This window comes from Pungitius pungitius, chromosome 21 (genome assembly GCF_949316345.1).
Source record: "Pungitius pungitius chromosome 21, fPunPun2.1, whole genome shotgun sequence".
Taxonomy (NCBI): domain Eukaryota; kingdom Metazoa; phylum Chordata; class Actinopteri; order Perciformes; family Gasterosteidae; genus Pungitius; species Pungitius pungitius.
Window position 1 is genome coordinate 13187923 of NC_084920.1, and position 13050 is coordinate 13200972.

At 45.6% G+C, this 13050-nt stretch overlaps 1 protein-coding gene across 7 annotated transcripts in view; it reads right to left on the reverse strand.

The window, feature by feature from the left end:
- Positions 1-4516: 4516 nt before the first annotated feature.
- Positions 4517-13050, reverse strand: part of mrtfab (myocardin related transcription factor Ab) — a 30969-nt gene continuing 22435 nt past the window's right edge. For 5 of the 7 annotated variants that reach the window (XM_037463548.2, XM_062559985.1, XM_062559984.1 and 2 more), the window contains 15 exons: positions 12491-12566; positions 11966-12124; positions 11046-11200; positions 10730-10897; positions 10471-10533; positions 9917-10101; positions 9529-9700; positions 9049-9435; positions 7977-8939; positions 7668-7862; positions 7497-7577; positions 6968-7108; positions 6743-6832; positions 5931-5991; positions 4517-5843 (listed from right to left, as the gene is read on the reverse strand). In XM_037463548.2, the coding sequence (XP_037319445.2) occupies positions 5242-5843; positions 5931-5991; positions 6743-6832; positions 6968-7108; positions 7497-7577; positions 7668-7862; positions 7977-8939; positions 9049-9435; positions 9529-9700; positions 9917-10101; positions 10471-10533; positions 10730-10897; positions 11046-11200; positions 11966-12124; positions 12491-12566 (3498 nt within the window). In that variant the 3' untranslated portion in view covers positions 4517-5241. The remainder of the gene's footprint in view (positions 5844-5930; positions 5992-6742; positions 6833-6967; positions 7109-7496; positions 7578-7667; positions 7863-7976; positions 8940-9048; positions 9436-9528; positions 9701-9916; positions 10102-10470; positions 10534-10729; positions 10898-11045; positions 11201-11965; positions 12125-12490; positions 12567-13050) is intronic. The other 2 variants (XM_062559981.1, XM_062559983.1) reach the window with 2 other exon arrangements.

Below are 13050 nucleotides of genomic sequence, written 5' to 3' on the forward strand. Positions count from 1 at the left end.
AAAATACACCAACAGATGAGAAGTGAAGTGGAACGAGGTTGCACGCACACAGCAGCGTGTGTGTGTGTCCCCTCCCCCCTCCCGTACCTTGGTGTGGAGGTGAGACACATCAGGTGAGGTCTGAGGGCTCTCTAGTGGAGCTGAGAGCTCACTGCATCACGAATCAGGAGGCATTTATTACCAGAATATGTCCGACATATCAGGGATTTGACTTGGCGTCTGCATGACAGCAGACAGTTTGACAAAGGACAACATAGTGCAAGGAATGAGATACAATATAATGCTATGGGTTAGTTTAAAAATAAGGGAATGATTAAAAAGTTAAAAATAATCTTCCCTTCAGAATGAGAGTTGCTGATTCATTTAACATAAATCTTGACATAAATGAACGCTTTCTGTAGTTTTTTTAATTATTCTTCTACACAGCCGTTATTGTAATTTAACTAAAAGGACCAAATCCAAATCCCTTGGCAAACATATTAATGTTATTGATGTTGACATATTATTGAATTGAACTTTGATAAGACAGCTAGTTGTTGACTTTATCCGGATGCGGCTTCAATATTTATGGGAATAAATCACCGCGTAAGTTGGCCCTTATGTTCTCTCTATCTTGACCTCATTAAATATCAATTGAATACCCACAATCTAGAGGCTAGAAGTCCCCCAGAAACCATGAACACAACCAGAGTCACCAGCTGGACTGTAAGAGGAGGCCGACCTACACATCACTAGAGGTGCAGCGCATGTCCGTCATCAAGTGCTGGCTGTAGGAATCCTCGCCTTTGCTACAGGAGGCGTGAAAGGCAAAGAGAAGGTGCTGCAGCCTCACAGAGTTGCGCGTTAGGAGCAGCTCTGGATTCTCTGGAATCTCTGGAAATCTCTGGAAATGATTCATGAGAAGCATCTTAGCATCTACTAACTACAGTATATTTCAATTGCCATTTTTTATCTGGTGTCTTTTGGGCACCTGCTGAGATGAAATGTGCAGCCGGCTCCGTGTTAAAGGAGAGGGGGAAGTGGTGCGCTGCCCCCACCTGCTGTGCATTGTGGGAAGGTTGAACAGACTATGTGTATAGTGTATAAGAGTATAAGTGTCTTTGATACCGAAATACTACTCATCTAACAAGAACATTTAAATTTGATAGTCGATAGTTTTGGATGAAAGAAGCCTCGTTTCACTATAGTTTGATGCATGTTAAATTAACTCACTGCAAACCATTGATCCAACATTAAACTGCTTCCCCTTTGTGGTGCAGGACACATTGTTTTGACCAGAGCTCAAAAGAAGTTAATTGACGTAAAAAAATCTGTGCATAAAACGGGCATCCTATTGAAACCCTCTTCACGTGCAATTCAAGATGAATAATTCATTATGAACATTTTCCCATCATCTTAATATGTGTGCTGCTTTCAGCTTCTATTTTTCACATTACAGTTTTTCTCCATTGGTTTGGCTCATTTTTTGAAACAGAAATGACATTCTCAAAACAACATGGACAAACCTCCAAACAACTTAGCAATTTCTCAATACAGAATTGAATTTCTCATTCATTTGGTTAAATTGCAAATGTCTAAGTACATGTCTCAATGTCTCAGTACATCTTTGCAAATGATTAGGTACATGTAGCCTACGTTTAGCACAATTTCCAAGTGAATAGATCTTGTTGATCTAAACTGATTGTTGATTCTCAGTCAAATTGTTTTTCGCTCCAAAACGTCTCAGCGTATTTTCATTGTATAAGTCATCACATGCACAATAGTCTGTTCAATTGTCAAAATTACTCAAGAACATAATACCATGAATAACATTTGATAAATTCACAGTATTACAACAATTGACAGTCAGGTGAAACTAGAACTTTATTTTATCTATTCTTTGACCGGCTTTATTTACAGCACTGTAGGATGCATATAATTTACATTGGTTTTTGTTTCTGTGTTTATTTTACAGTATATTATGCTGCTTTTTACAGTTTTTCTCTATTGGTTTGGCTCATTTTTTGAAACAGAAATGACATTCTCAAAACAACATGGACAAACCTGCAAACAACTTAGCAATTTCTCAATACAGAATTGAATTTCTCATTCATTTGGTTAAATTGTAAATGTCTAAGTACATGTCTCAATGTCTCAGTACATCTTTGCAAATGATTAAGTACATGTAGCCTACGTTTAGCACAATTTCCAAGTGAATAGATCTTGTTGATCTAAACTGATTGTTGATTCTCAGTCTAATTGTTTTTCGCTCCAAAACGTCTCAGCGTATTTTCATTGTATAAGTCATCACATGCACAATAGTCTGTTTAATTGTCAAAATTACTCAAGAACATAATACCATGAATAACATTTGATAAATTCACAGTATTACAACAATTGACAGTCAGGTGAAACTAGAACTTTATTTTATCTATTCTTTGACCGGCTTTATTTACAGCACTGTAGTATGCATATACTGTAATTTACATTGGTTTTTGTTTCTGTGTTTATTTTACAGTATATTATGCTGCTTTTTACTTTGATGTATGGAAGTTATTTTATGTTTGTGAATGATAATTGCAATTACAATTTCCGGTAGTATGAGTGCAATGTGTGATGTCAAACCTTGGAGGCTAATCTTACCCTAAAATCCTTTTTTATTCTGTTAGCTAGACAAAAAAAACAGTACAGTAACCAGTGTCAATGAAGGACTGGGCTAAGACTGGTGGACATGAGGGATTTCAATGGTCCTCTGCCATAGTGACAAAACAACTAAACATTTTGACCTGCAGTGTTTAAACAATGACAAAAGGACTTTTCATTTTGGGGGCACTGACTGTTTGTATGAGAAAAGGAATTCGTTGTGACTGATGAGTTGTCTGTTTTGGGAGAGATATGACCTTTTGCAGGTGTGCCATAGTGTTTTGTTAAACCATCTAGGTTATTTTGGCAAATGTATTTAAAGCTTTGAGAATGTTGTTTTTTTGAGAGATAGATGAGCCACAGCAATCGAGAAGGAAGTTTTCATTTTGGGGGCACTGACTATCTTTATGAGAAAATGATTTGGTTTTGAAGCTTGAGTTAACTGTTTTGGGTGAGATATGACCTTTTGAAGGTGATCTATGTAGTTGTGCTGAACCATATAGGCTATTTTACCAAATGCATTAAGAGCTTTGAGAATGTAATTTCTGTTTCAAGAATTGAGCCAAAGCAATGGAGAAAAACTGTATGCTGCTTTTTAATGTAATTTGATGTATGGAAGTTATTTTATGTTTGTGAATGATAATTGCAATTACAATTTCCGGTAGTATGAGTGCAATGTGTGATGTCAAACCTTGGAGGCTAATCTTACCCTAAAATCCTATTTTATTCTGTTAGCTAGACAAAAAAAACAGTACAGTAACCAGTGTCAATGAAGGACTGGGCTAAGACTGGTGGACATGAGGGATTTCAATGGTCCTCTGCCATAGTGACAAAACAACTAAACATTTTGACCTGCAGTGTTTAAACAATGACAAAAGGACTTTTCATTTTGAGGGCACTGACTGTTTGTATGAGAAAAGGAATTCGTTGTGACTGATGAGTTGTCTGTTTTGGGAGAGATATGACCTTTTGCAGGTGTGCCATAGTGTTTTGCTAAACCATCTAGGTTATTTTGGCAAATGTATTTAAAGCTTTGAGAATGTTGTTTTTTCGAGAGATAGATGAGCCACAGCAATCGAGAAGGAAGTTTTCATTTTGGGGGCACTGACTATTTTTATGAGAAAATGATTTGGTTTTGAAGCTTGAGTTAACGGTTTTGGGTGAGATATGACCTTTTGAAGGTGATCTATGTAGTTGTGCTGAACCATATAGGCTATTTTACCAAATGCATTAAGAGCTTTGAGAATGTAATTTCTGTTTCAAGAATTGAGCCAAACCAATGGAGAAAAACTGTAATGCCGGGTAATCTATTAATCCAGATTACGTATTGTATCGTTGGTCACTGTCATATGAATCCCGTGTACTCTCTCAGAATATATATATATACACACATATTTACATACTTAAACATGACATTTTACGTCATATACGCCTTATTTATTCTGACTTTTGTTTGAATTTATTACTTTTTCAACACACTAATTAATCTCAATATACATTATCAGTTTTTTCATATAGTTTGAATTCTGTTTTTGACATACTATAAATACATTGATTTTCTTTAGATTACTTTTACTTTTTGTATTAACACATTTTATTGTGATTAGAAAGTATTCTTTGACACGCTATAGTATATTTCTTACTTCACTTGTTTTTCACATTAGTTGACTAAATAAAAGTCATATAGTTAACCTTTAACATTGGAATAACAAATTCTAATCGGCTTCATTACAGTACGACATTTGTTCTCAACGGGTTTCTGAGATATTGTGTTCACCGACCACATAAAGAGAGTAAATTTACTTTTGTTAGCAGGGATGTACTTCTTTTCCTCACAAATATTCTATTTCATTGTCTGTTACTTAGAAACTTAGAAATAAAACAGAAACGTATGTTGTGATTTTATAATATATTTATTTTTTTCAAACTTTCCTTTCTTTAAAAAAAATGACGAGGTCCAATCTTTTTTCAGGAAGCCCCGCCTCACCCTACGTTCCCCAGCTGATGACCTCCGCTCTACAGCAACCAGTGAAGAAAAATAGTCCCGTGGACGATTGATAATATACACCCCATATACAGCAATACATAGTGGTCTACCATAAAGTTACCAATAATACACAACCTCCCACGAGGCTTCAGTTCAAATGTTGCCACTGATATGGTTCATTTCAAAAAGGGACTGACGGGTGGGATTCTCCAACCCCCTCCAAACCAATCAGATTCAGCATAAGTGCAAAGTTTAGGAGGCACTGACACGCCATGCCGTGTGGAGGAGCCAGACACACCCCTACCCCCCCCACCCCCCGCGCGCCATTCTTTCAAAGCATTACATCACCTCGGATGAGAACAGTCTGCTGCATGGACCCCCCGTAGAGAGTCAATTACAAAAAGTCCACTCCAGTTCCACTAAGTTCAAGTGGAACTGAACCCCCTTTTTCTAAGAATTTGTTTCTTCCTCATCGGACCTCATCCTGCATACAGACAGAGCCAGTGTGTAGAAGTGTGTGTTTGCGTGTGCCAGTGAGCCCCGCAGTGGTTGAGACAGCATACAAAAAGGTGTCTACTTGTGCATGAAATAAAGACGCCGCCTGTACACAGTGCGGGCGGGAGGGGGAGGAGCTACAGACACGACTCCCAGTGCAGCTGCAGGTCCGAGCTGTCCAGGAAGTCGGTGGAGAAGACGCTCGGCGGGGTGTGCGGCACCAGCGGGGCCAGGCTCGTTCCCCCGTCTCCGTCTCCGTCTCCCCCCACTCCTCCTCCTCCTCCTCCTCCTCCTCCTCCTCCTCGACCCCCACCCCCGCCGCCGGCCATCCCCACCATGGAAATATCCAGCCAGTCCATGCTGTCCAGGGTGGGGTCGCCGAAGTCCAGCACCACCGGGTGGGGGGAGAAGCCCAGGTCGGACGTGTCCATCGGGGAGGACGGGTGCTCCAGGATGCTGGGCGTGCTCAGCATCTGGCTGTGGAGGTCGTCGATCAGCGTCAGGCCGCCGCCGGGCTCCACGCCGAGGAGCGGCCCCCCAGTGGTGCTCTCCAGGAAGTCCTCCAGACGCCCGCTGCACGTGCAGGGCTCCCCCACAGAGGCCTGGGGGGAGACGAGGGACTCCGCAGGGGTGGGGGGGGACAGGTGGTGGAGGGGAGACGGGGGAGAGGACGGGGAGGGCGGGTCAGAGTGGAGGGGGGCGAGGGAAGGGTCCGGGTTGGATTTAAAGCCGGGGAGTTCTAAAGGGAGACAGAGGGGGGGGACAAAGGCGTTAGGAGACGGGGACTCGTGCGTCTCTCGTTAATGTTCGGATCAGAGCTCCTTACCTCCGCTCTTCAGCAGGATGTCAAACAGGTCGTCCATTTGCTGACTGTTGACGCCGTTCTCCTGCAAACAGAGAGGGAGGGGGGGGGGGGGCAGGGAGGGGGTCAGTCAGAAAACACACCTGCAATCACAGAAACACCGGCTTCCCCACAGCAGACAGACATGCACTACAACCCAGTCCTTGCTTTTTGGTTAGTTCCTCACACGCAGTATAGCAAGTATATGATATTAGGCTATGGAAATATTCTGACTTAATTATATGAACGTCAAAAAAAATAAAGCTGTTAATTAATGGCAACAGTTTGCACATTTGCAGATAAATGTGCAAGACATTTTTTTTTCGTCCCGCGGACCTCAAGCTCCCTTTCCTCCTTCTTCTTAAAGGGCATCACTTTAGAAATGACTTCCATCCAAACCAGCATCGAGTAGCACATTGTTATTCACTGCACTGGACACTGGGCATGCCGGGTTTAAACAGGAAGTAGATTGGCAGGGTATTTTAGTATTCTTTGGCAATAAAGGGTTGCACTTGATACTTCCTTTATCCTCAAAAGTAACAAACAAACACATTCTGGAATAAAAAAGTTCTACAATTCAAACTTAGTTGCAAGACTGCAGCTGTCTAACACGTCTAATAATTACTTACAAATCAAAGTTTTACTGAAGTAAGGTCAACGCCAGTCTAACTCTTTGTAAGAAGAAAACTAAATAAATTCCTGTAGTACCGTCTCCGTGTGAGAGGCTGAGAGATGGGAAACGGGGGCACAGACAAAGACGGACAACCACCACAGGACAGATGAAAAGAAAGACATACTTTGGAGCGTTGAGTAGGAAGGGAGGTGTTTGGTTTGGGAGAGGGAGGGGTGAACAGTGTGTGCCGGTCATAAGGCGGACACACCTCTCTCTGCAAGGCGGAAGTGATGAATTGAAAAAAAAGGGAAAGAAACAAGTTATGGGAGTTTTCAGATCAGAAGGGAGGGCATGGCGCGGGGAACCATGGGATCGAGGGGCCGGAGGGGGGGGGGGGGGGTTGCGTTACCTTAAAGGATGACATTAAGTTGATCTGGCTTTCACTATCCGACATGTCTTCAAAGAAAGGATGCAGATTGGGCGGAGCGGTGACTGACAGGCTGGGTGGAGGCACGCCATTGGTGTCCAGTTGCAGCCCTGCCTTCTGTCCCTGAGTGAAGAGAGAGGGACATGCTAAGCTGTGATTGGCTGGATCACATGTCATCAGTCGACATTCTGTTGGATGGAGATGATTTTTGCACTGGGCCAGTGGAGGCACCTTGTGGCAGGTGGAGGGAACTGCTTGGAGGATACAGACAGTTCTGCTTCACTACAGTGGATGTGGACAATGGAAGCCGGGGAGAACCATAACAGTTCCTGAACTGTCAGTTACATTTGTTTTGAGGATTTCCTCAGTTCTGGATGCCGTTGGTGAGAAGCCGGTCTCTAATTTTTAATCAATTCAGCGATGTATATGGTAAGTATAAAAAGGGGAGAACGCATTTTCATGTAAATTAAATGAATAAGTGCCCAATAAGTGCATTAAGTGTATAAAGTACCTTTTTGATTGGCTCAGCCACTGCTGGCTCTTTTGATTGGCTCTCAGAGCTGAGGAGTTTACTCGGACTCGACTGCAGCCTCTAACAGACAAGAAAAGAAAGTCGCAGGTGAACATAAGAACAGATTGTTAGTCCCGTGCAGTGCCGCAGCAAACAACAGAGCTCCCATACCTGCAGTGTGATGCGTCCATTGGCTTTGGCCAATGAGGACACTCCGTTCTGTCCATCGGCGACGGGACTGGTCAGAGCAATTAGGTAGTGGTTTCCGTTGCTATCGGTGACGAGTGTTGGGGTGCCGTTAGCCTTGAGGAGGTCTAATGAAAGGGCCTGAGTACCGTTCTGTTGGTTGACAAAGACTGGGGTCACCTGCAAATGGAAACCAAACAGTGCAATTTAAAACTTTTACCCACTTTATATAAAGTCTGTGTTGAAATCTCTGGCGCAGCACTTCCATAATGCTCCGCTACGCTTGGCCATTACCTGCTGTGTGGTGACAGCTGCCGCTTGCTGCCTCTCCTGCTGCCGCTGCTGAGCCCTCAGCTGCTTCCTCTGCTGGCTTTGGTTCGCTGCAGGCCTTTGGATCTGCAGAACTTGCTTCAGCTGGACCGGGTTCTTCTGTTGGCTTTGTTGAACTTGAGTTTGTTTCAGCTGGTTCTGCTGCACCAGCCTCTGCTGACTGAGCTTCTGCTGCGCCAGCCTCTGCTGTTTCTGTTGGGTTTGCTGTATGATTAGTTGCTGCAGCTGCTTCTGCTGATGGAGCAGGAGCTGGGCTTCTTTCTTCTGCTGCTGCAGCTTCTGAGGGTTCGACGTGGCCTCTGCCGCCTTGTGCAGTTGCTCCTGGCTCTGCTGCTGTTTGAGCTGCAGCGACTCTTTCTGCTGCTCGGCTTGTTGCAGCCGATGAATCTGCTGCAGCCTCAGGAGAGTCTCCTGGGAGCACTGCATCGACGGGGGGGCTTTCCTCGCCTGGACCGCCTCCGTCACTCCCTCCATCCGCTCCTCGTGCTCCACCTCCTTCTTCACCGTCACCACAGAGCCATTGGGCAGAGTGGGGGGCTGAATGGTGGACGCTTTGATTAGAGTTGGAAGTTTAACCTCGGGGGTTCTGCCCTTCTCACTTTCTTCCCTCTTCAGCACGACTCCACTGGTCACCTTGCCATGCTCCAGCTGGGAGCGGAGGGTCTCCACCAGCCTCTGCTTCTGCCTCAGCATCCTGGTCAACTCCTCGATCTGTTTGTCCTTCTCATGGAGCATCTGGTCCTTGTCCAAAGAGGACGTCTCCATGGCCACTGCCGACTGCGGCTCTGGAGGCTGACACACGGCGGGTGAAGTCCTGGAGAGGCTGCAGGAGCTCTGCATCTCCTCTTTGACCATGGAGAACTGAGAGATGTTGGATGGGTGCTGAGGAGAAGGGTGCAGGGTGAGCTGGGTCAGGGGAGAGCTCACCTGAAGGACAAAGCATGAAGACAATGTTAGGGAGGCGTGTCCTTAACAAAAAGGGAGTAACATAATGTCAACCAACTAACAGCCCACTCGCTTTCCATCTGGGTCTCACCATCTCTCCAAACATGTCTCCATTACAGCTCGTCTCATCCGGACTCATCCCGGCCAACGACCTCTCGGAGGGAGTAGGTGACATTGGAGGGCTGGAGCTGGTGCTGCCGAATCGCATGACGCGCCCGGGAATCACCTGAGCCAATGACGACAGATCTAACTTAAAGCCGCCCTCTCCTGATTGGTGGTCAGGGGTGGTGGTCGTGGTTGGGGAGGACGTGATGGTGCCAGCAGCTGAGATGGCGGCCTGCGGGTTGCCATTTTTTTTAGAAACCGCTGAAGTGCCGCCATTTTGCTCCTGGTAGTTGCGGAGCCTCTCGAGAAGGTCGTTCTTGGTGCCTGAGACTGTCAAACCACGCAATTTCAGTTCCTGTTTCAACTCGGCGACCTAGAGGATGAGAAAGCAGATCAGTACTCACTCAGAGGGGAAGGTACGAGAAAATATAAAGAGGTAAAAAAAATAAACTTATGTGTAACTTACTTTGAACTCATCCAGGTTGGCGGGCAGAGTGCTTGGCTTGGCTCCTCCCACGGCGCTTTGGTTCTGACGGGCAGTCCCGCTCGGATTGGAGGGGGTGGGGGTGGTCGTCGTGGAAACACTTCGGGAGGGGGACGGGCCAGAGTTGGTTGTGGGATGCTGCTCGGTCGGTTGCCTGAGAGGAGGCATTTAATCGCTTGAATGGCATTGTCATTTAATCATTGCTGCTTTAACCTCCAGCCTCGAACAGTGTCACGTAGAATTCTAATAAGTGAGGAACAAATCAAAAGCACTTTAACTGCTGGTTTAATTTGAGAAAGAAACAGGAGGTTGGTAAACCCCTCGACTGAACAAATCCCCTGCGTTCAGTCATCCTCACTTCCACACTCACTTGGGGGGGGCGGGCAGGATGGTGTGGTAGTTATAGTGCTGCTGTTGCTGGTTGAGTATCTGCAGCTGCAGGAAGAGTTGCTGCTGGTGGAGGAGCTTCGCATAGGACGAGTCCATCTGGGGCGGACGCTCCTTATCGGCCTTCTGGTCCGGAGGGATGTACTGGTGGTACTTCAGCTTCTTCACCTACAGCCAGGACACGGAAGGCTTGAGAGGCAACTCGTCATAAAACATTCCTCCAATCCACACGTGAGCATTCAGTTCACGTGGGCGGAACAATCAACGGCTGCAACATAACCACCGTAAAGAGCAATTGTTTTCGATTCAAGTCTGCATTCTTCCGTCCTTTTTCTCCTCTTATGATTGTGAATTAAATGTCAAAACGTTGAGAGGACCTACAACAAACCCACAGTGAGAGCAGCTTGATGGACTTCCTGTGTGATAAACAACTTGGTTAAATCTGCCCAGCACAATCTTAGCAACACTATTTTGTGCACTCGATCAAACTGCAGCTCTTTTGCGCTTCCGATGAATAGGAACAAAGAGGCCGCTGACCTTGGGTTTGCTGTCCTTTGCTTTCTTCGGTCTCTGAGGAGGACGGTCTGAACTCGTCTTTGCCTGAGAGTGCAGACACAAACCGTGAGAAATGGGGTCGGGGAGAAGGAAGTAAGGAAATGGGGAGATCAGGGAGAGTTGGCCAGTTATAGCTGCTCCAGAAATAGATTAAGGTCAGATTTATTCACAAGTCATCAAATTGGCAGGATGTTCCACAGGGAAATACTTCATGGGAGGAGACTAAAATAACCAGCATTACCCGCACCTTGACGTGTCCAGTAGAGGGGCGGGAGTTTGTTAAGGTCCCCATTGTCCCAACTGTCACTTTTGGGAATTGGGAGGAGTCCAACCCATTCACCTGGGAAGGAGGAGGAGGAGGTGGTGGTGGTGGTGGTGGAGGAGGTGGAGGAGGGGACTGTGTGATGAACTAAGAAGACATTGCTCTGGTTAACAGTGCATCACATTTATTAGGACCTGCTTTGAGTTATGGGAAGTTGATCAAATGGTAACTTATCTTTGTTTAAATTATTCAACTTTGGACTCTTATTCACTTAAAATACACCCTGCAATGGTACCTGAGTGGGAGACATATCTCCGCTCTGGGAAAATACGTCAGAAGGCGACAGCTGGGGGACGGCACTCAGGGGCGAGTCGTGATTGATTAGCTGGTCCGGGGACAGAGCGTCGCTGCTGTCCTCGTCTAAAGACGAGCTGTCTCCTTTCTGGGAATCTGGGACGGAGGACACACATTTTCAGATTGAGAAGAAACAAGATAATCATGGTGATTTATGAGTGTCTGGGACCGGTGAAACATACAAAATGGCTTCAGAACGTAAGGCACAACTATTCCCCGCTCCGGCTCCCTCGCGGTGCGGAACACAATCATTGCCGTTCAACAGATTGCTCAACTGTGGTGAGAAGTTCTACAACATGTTCAAACACGGCCATTGTGTCATTTACGTAACACAGTGGTTTGCCAGCCTTAATACTGTGTCACATACATCAGAATGCGCGCCTGCCTGGACGTTCTAATCAAACGCCTAAAGGTGTGTTTAGAGACAACGCCATTGAGGTTTAAAGGGTGCTGCAATCCAGGACAAAGATTACCTCAGTACACGTGTTGACGTAGAGCTCAAGAATGTGTGTTTGTGTGTGTGTGTGTGTGTGTGTGTACATACCTGTGCCTGCATGCTTGTGTGAATGCAGAATACCTCATTTCTGTAGGCCAATTGGTTTTGCTTCACCCGTACCAGGTGAGCAGTACGTTTGTGTTACCTCGATGCGTGACTTTTATCTCTAAATGTGTGTATTAGTGTGTAGTTACACTGCGCTGTGCCTGCACGCTCATTGTCTGCTCCTCAGCATCCACGAGTTCATCTGCGTGACTGTGCTTGCGCCATGAAAGACGTGCAAATGAGCGCGCTGACCCCACGTTCTCGTCTGAACGGGTGCAACCCGTCGCACATCTTTTGCGGAGACACTTGCGTGCGCTTACCTTCCGGCGAGTCCACGGGGCAGTCGACCGACAGGATGTTCTTGTGAACCAGTTCGATGGGGCCCGGCCTGTGGGAGATCTTGTCGTTGAGGTCGTCGGCCAGCCGCGCTCGCTTCAGCTGCAGCTGCTTGGCCTGCAGGGACGGCTCCGCCGACGTCTCTGAGCAGGACACAGCGGGACGACGGGGAAGCAAATTTATTCATCAAGGGATTCATTCCGATACGCCAGCGACTACCAGGGGCTTGCTATTCAAACAGGAGGTGCGCACAGGCACGGTTTCACTTTGTAAAACTGTCAGAAGAATTACAGAGAAGGGAAGTTGTGACTTATTCAAATAGAAAGAGACTACGTTTGTTTAATTCAGAGAATACCTAAATTGAAATGGGAACTGTAAGAGAACCTTTGCACACAGAAATGGTTCCGTTTTGTTTACGCATGGTTCCTTTTTCACAGCACCTCATGCTTCCACCCTAAATTTAACCTACACTTTTGAAATGACTAAGGCACGTTCTATGTAAAACTCACCCTCCAGGATGTGCATTCTGACCAGCTCAGAGCGCTCAGGTCGACTCCGGATCTTTCTCTTCAGATAGTCCTCGGTCTGAGGAAAACACACATTGTGGACGTAAGATGGTGGACCACAGCCAGAAGGATGAGGGACAGTCAGGAGAGTGGGACCGGAGAGAGGCAACAAACACACTAAAGGAGCTTTACGAATAACAGCCATAAACTGCTGCTGCAGATCGGTCGCAGCATTTAGTTGAAATGTTGTTATAATGCCTCGCCATGATACTGTGACATCGCTCTCGGTGATTTCTTCGTGAGGGACAATTTGGCAGTTGGTGCTTTTATTTGACGGTTCTCGTCGCTGATGCTAGTTATGCTACAACTAGTTATGCATCTGCAAAAGTTTAATTTGCATCTCAAGAAGGCCAATAAGTTTGATCTGACCTTAATGGGAAAAAAAGTAAAATTCTATAAATGTTGAGCAACCCTGTTGGTTTGTTCAGCTCTTTACAATTTGTTTTATAGTACCTGAAGTCGAGATCTGTTTAGCAGTTACATCAAGTGTCAACAGTGCCAGC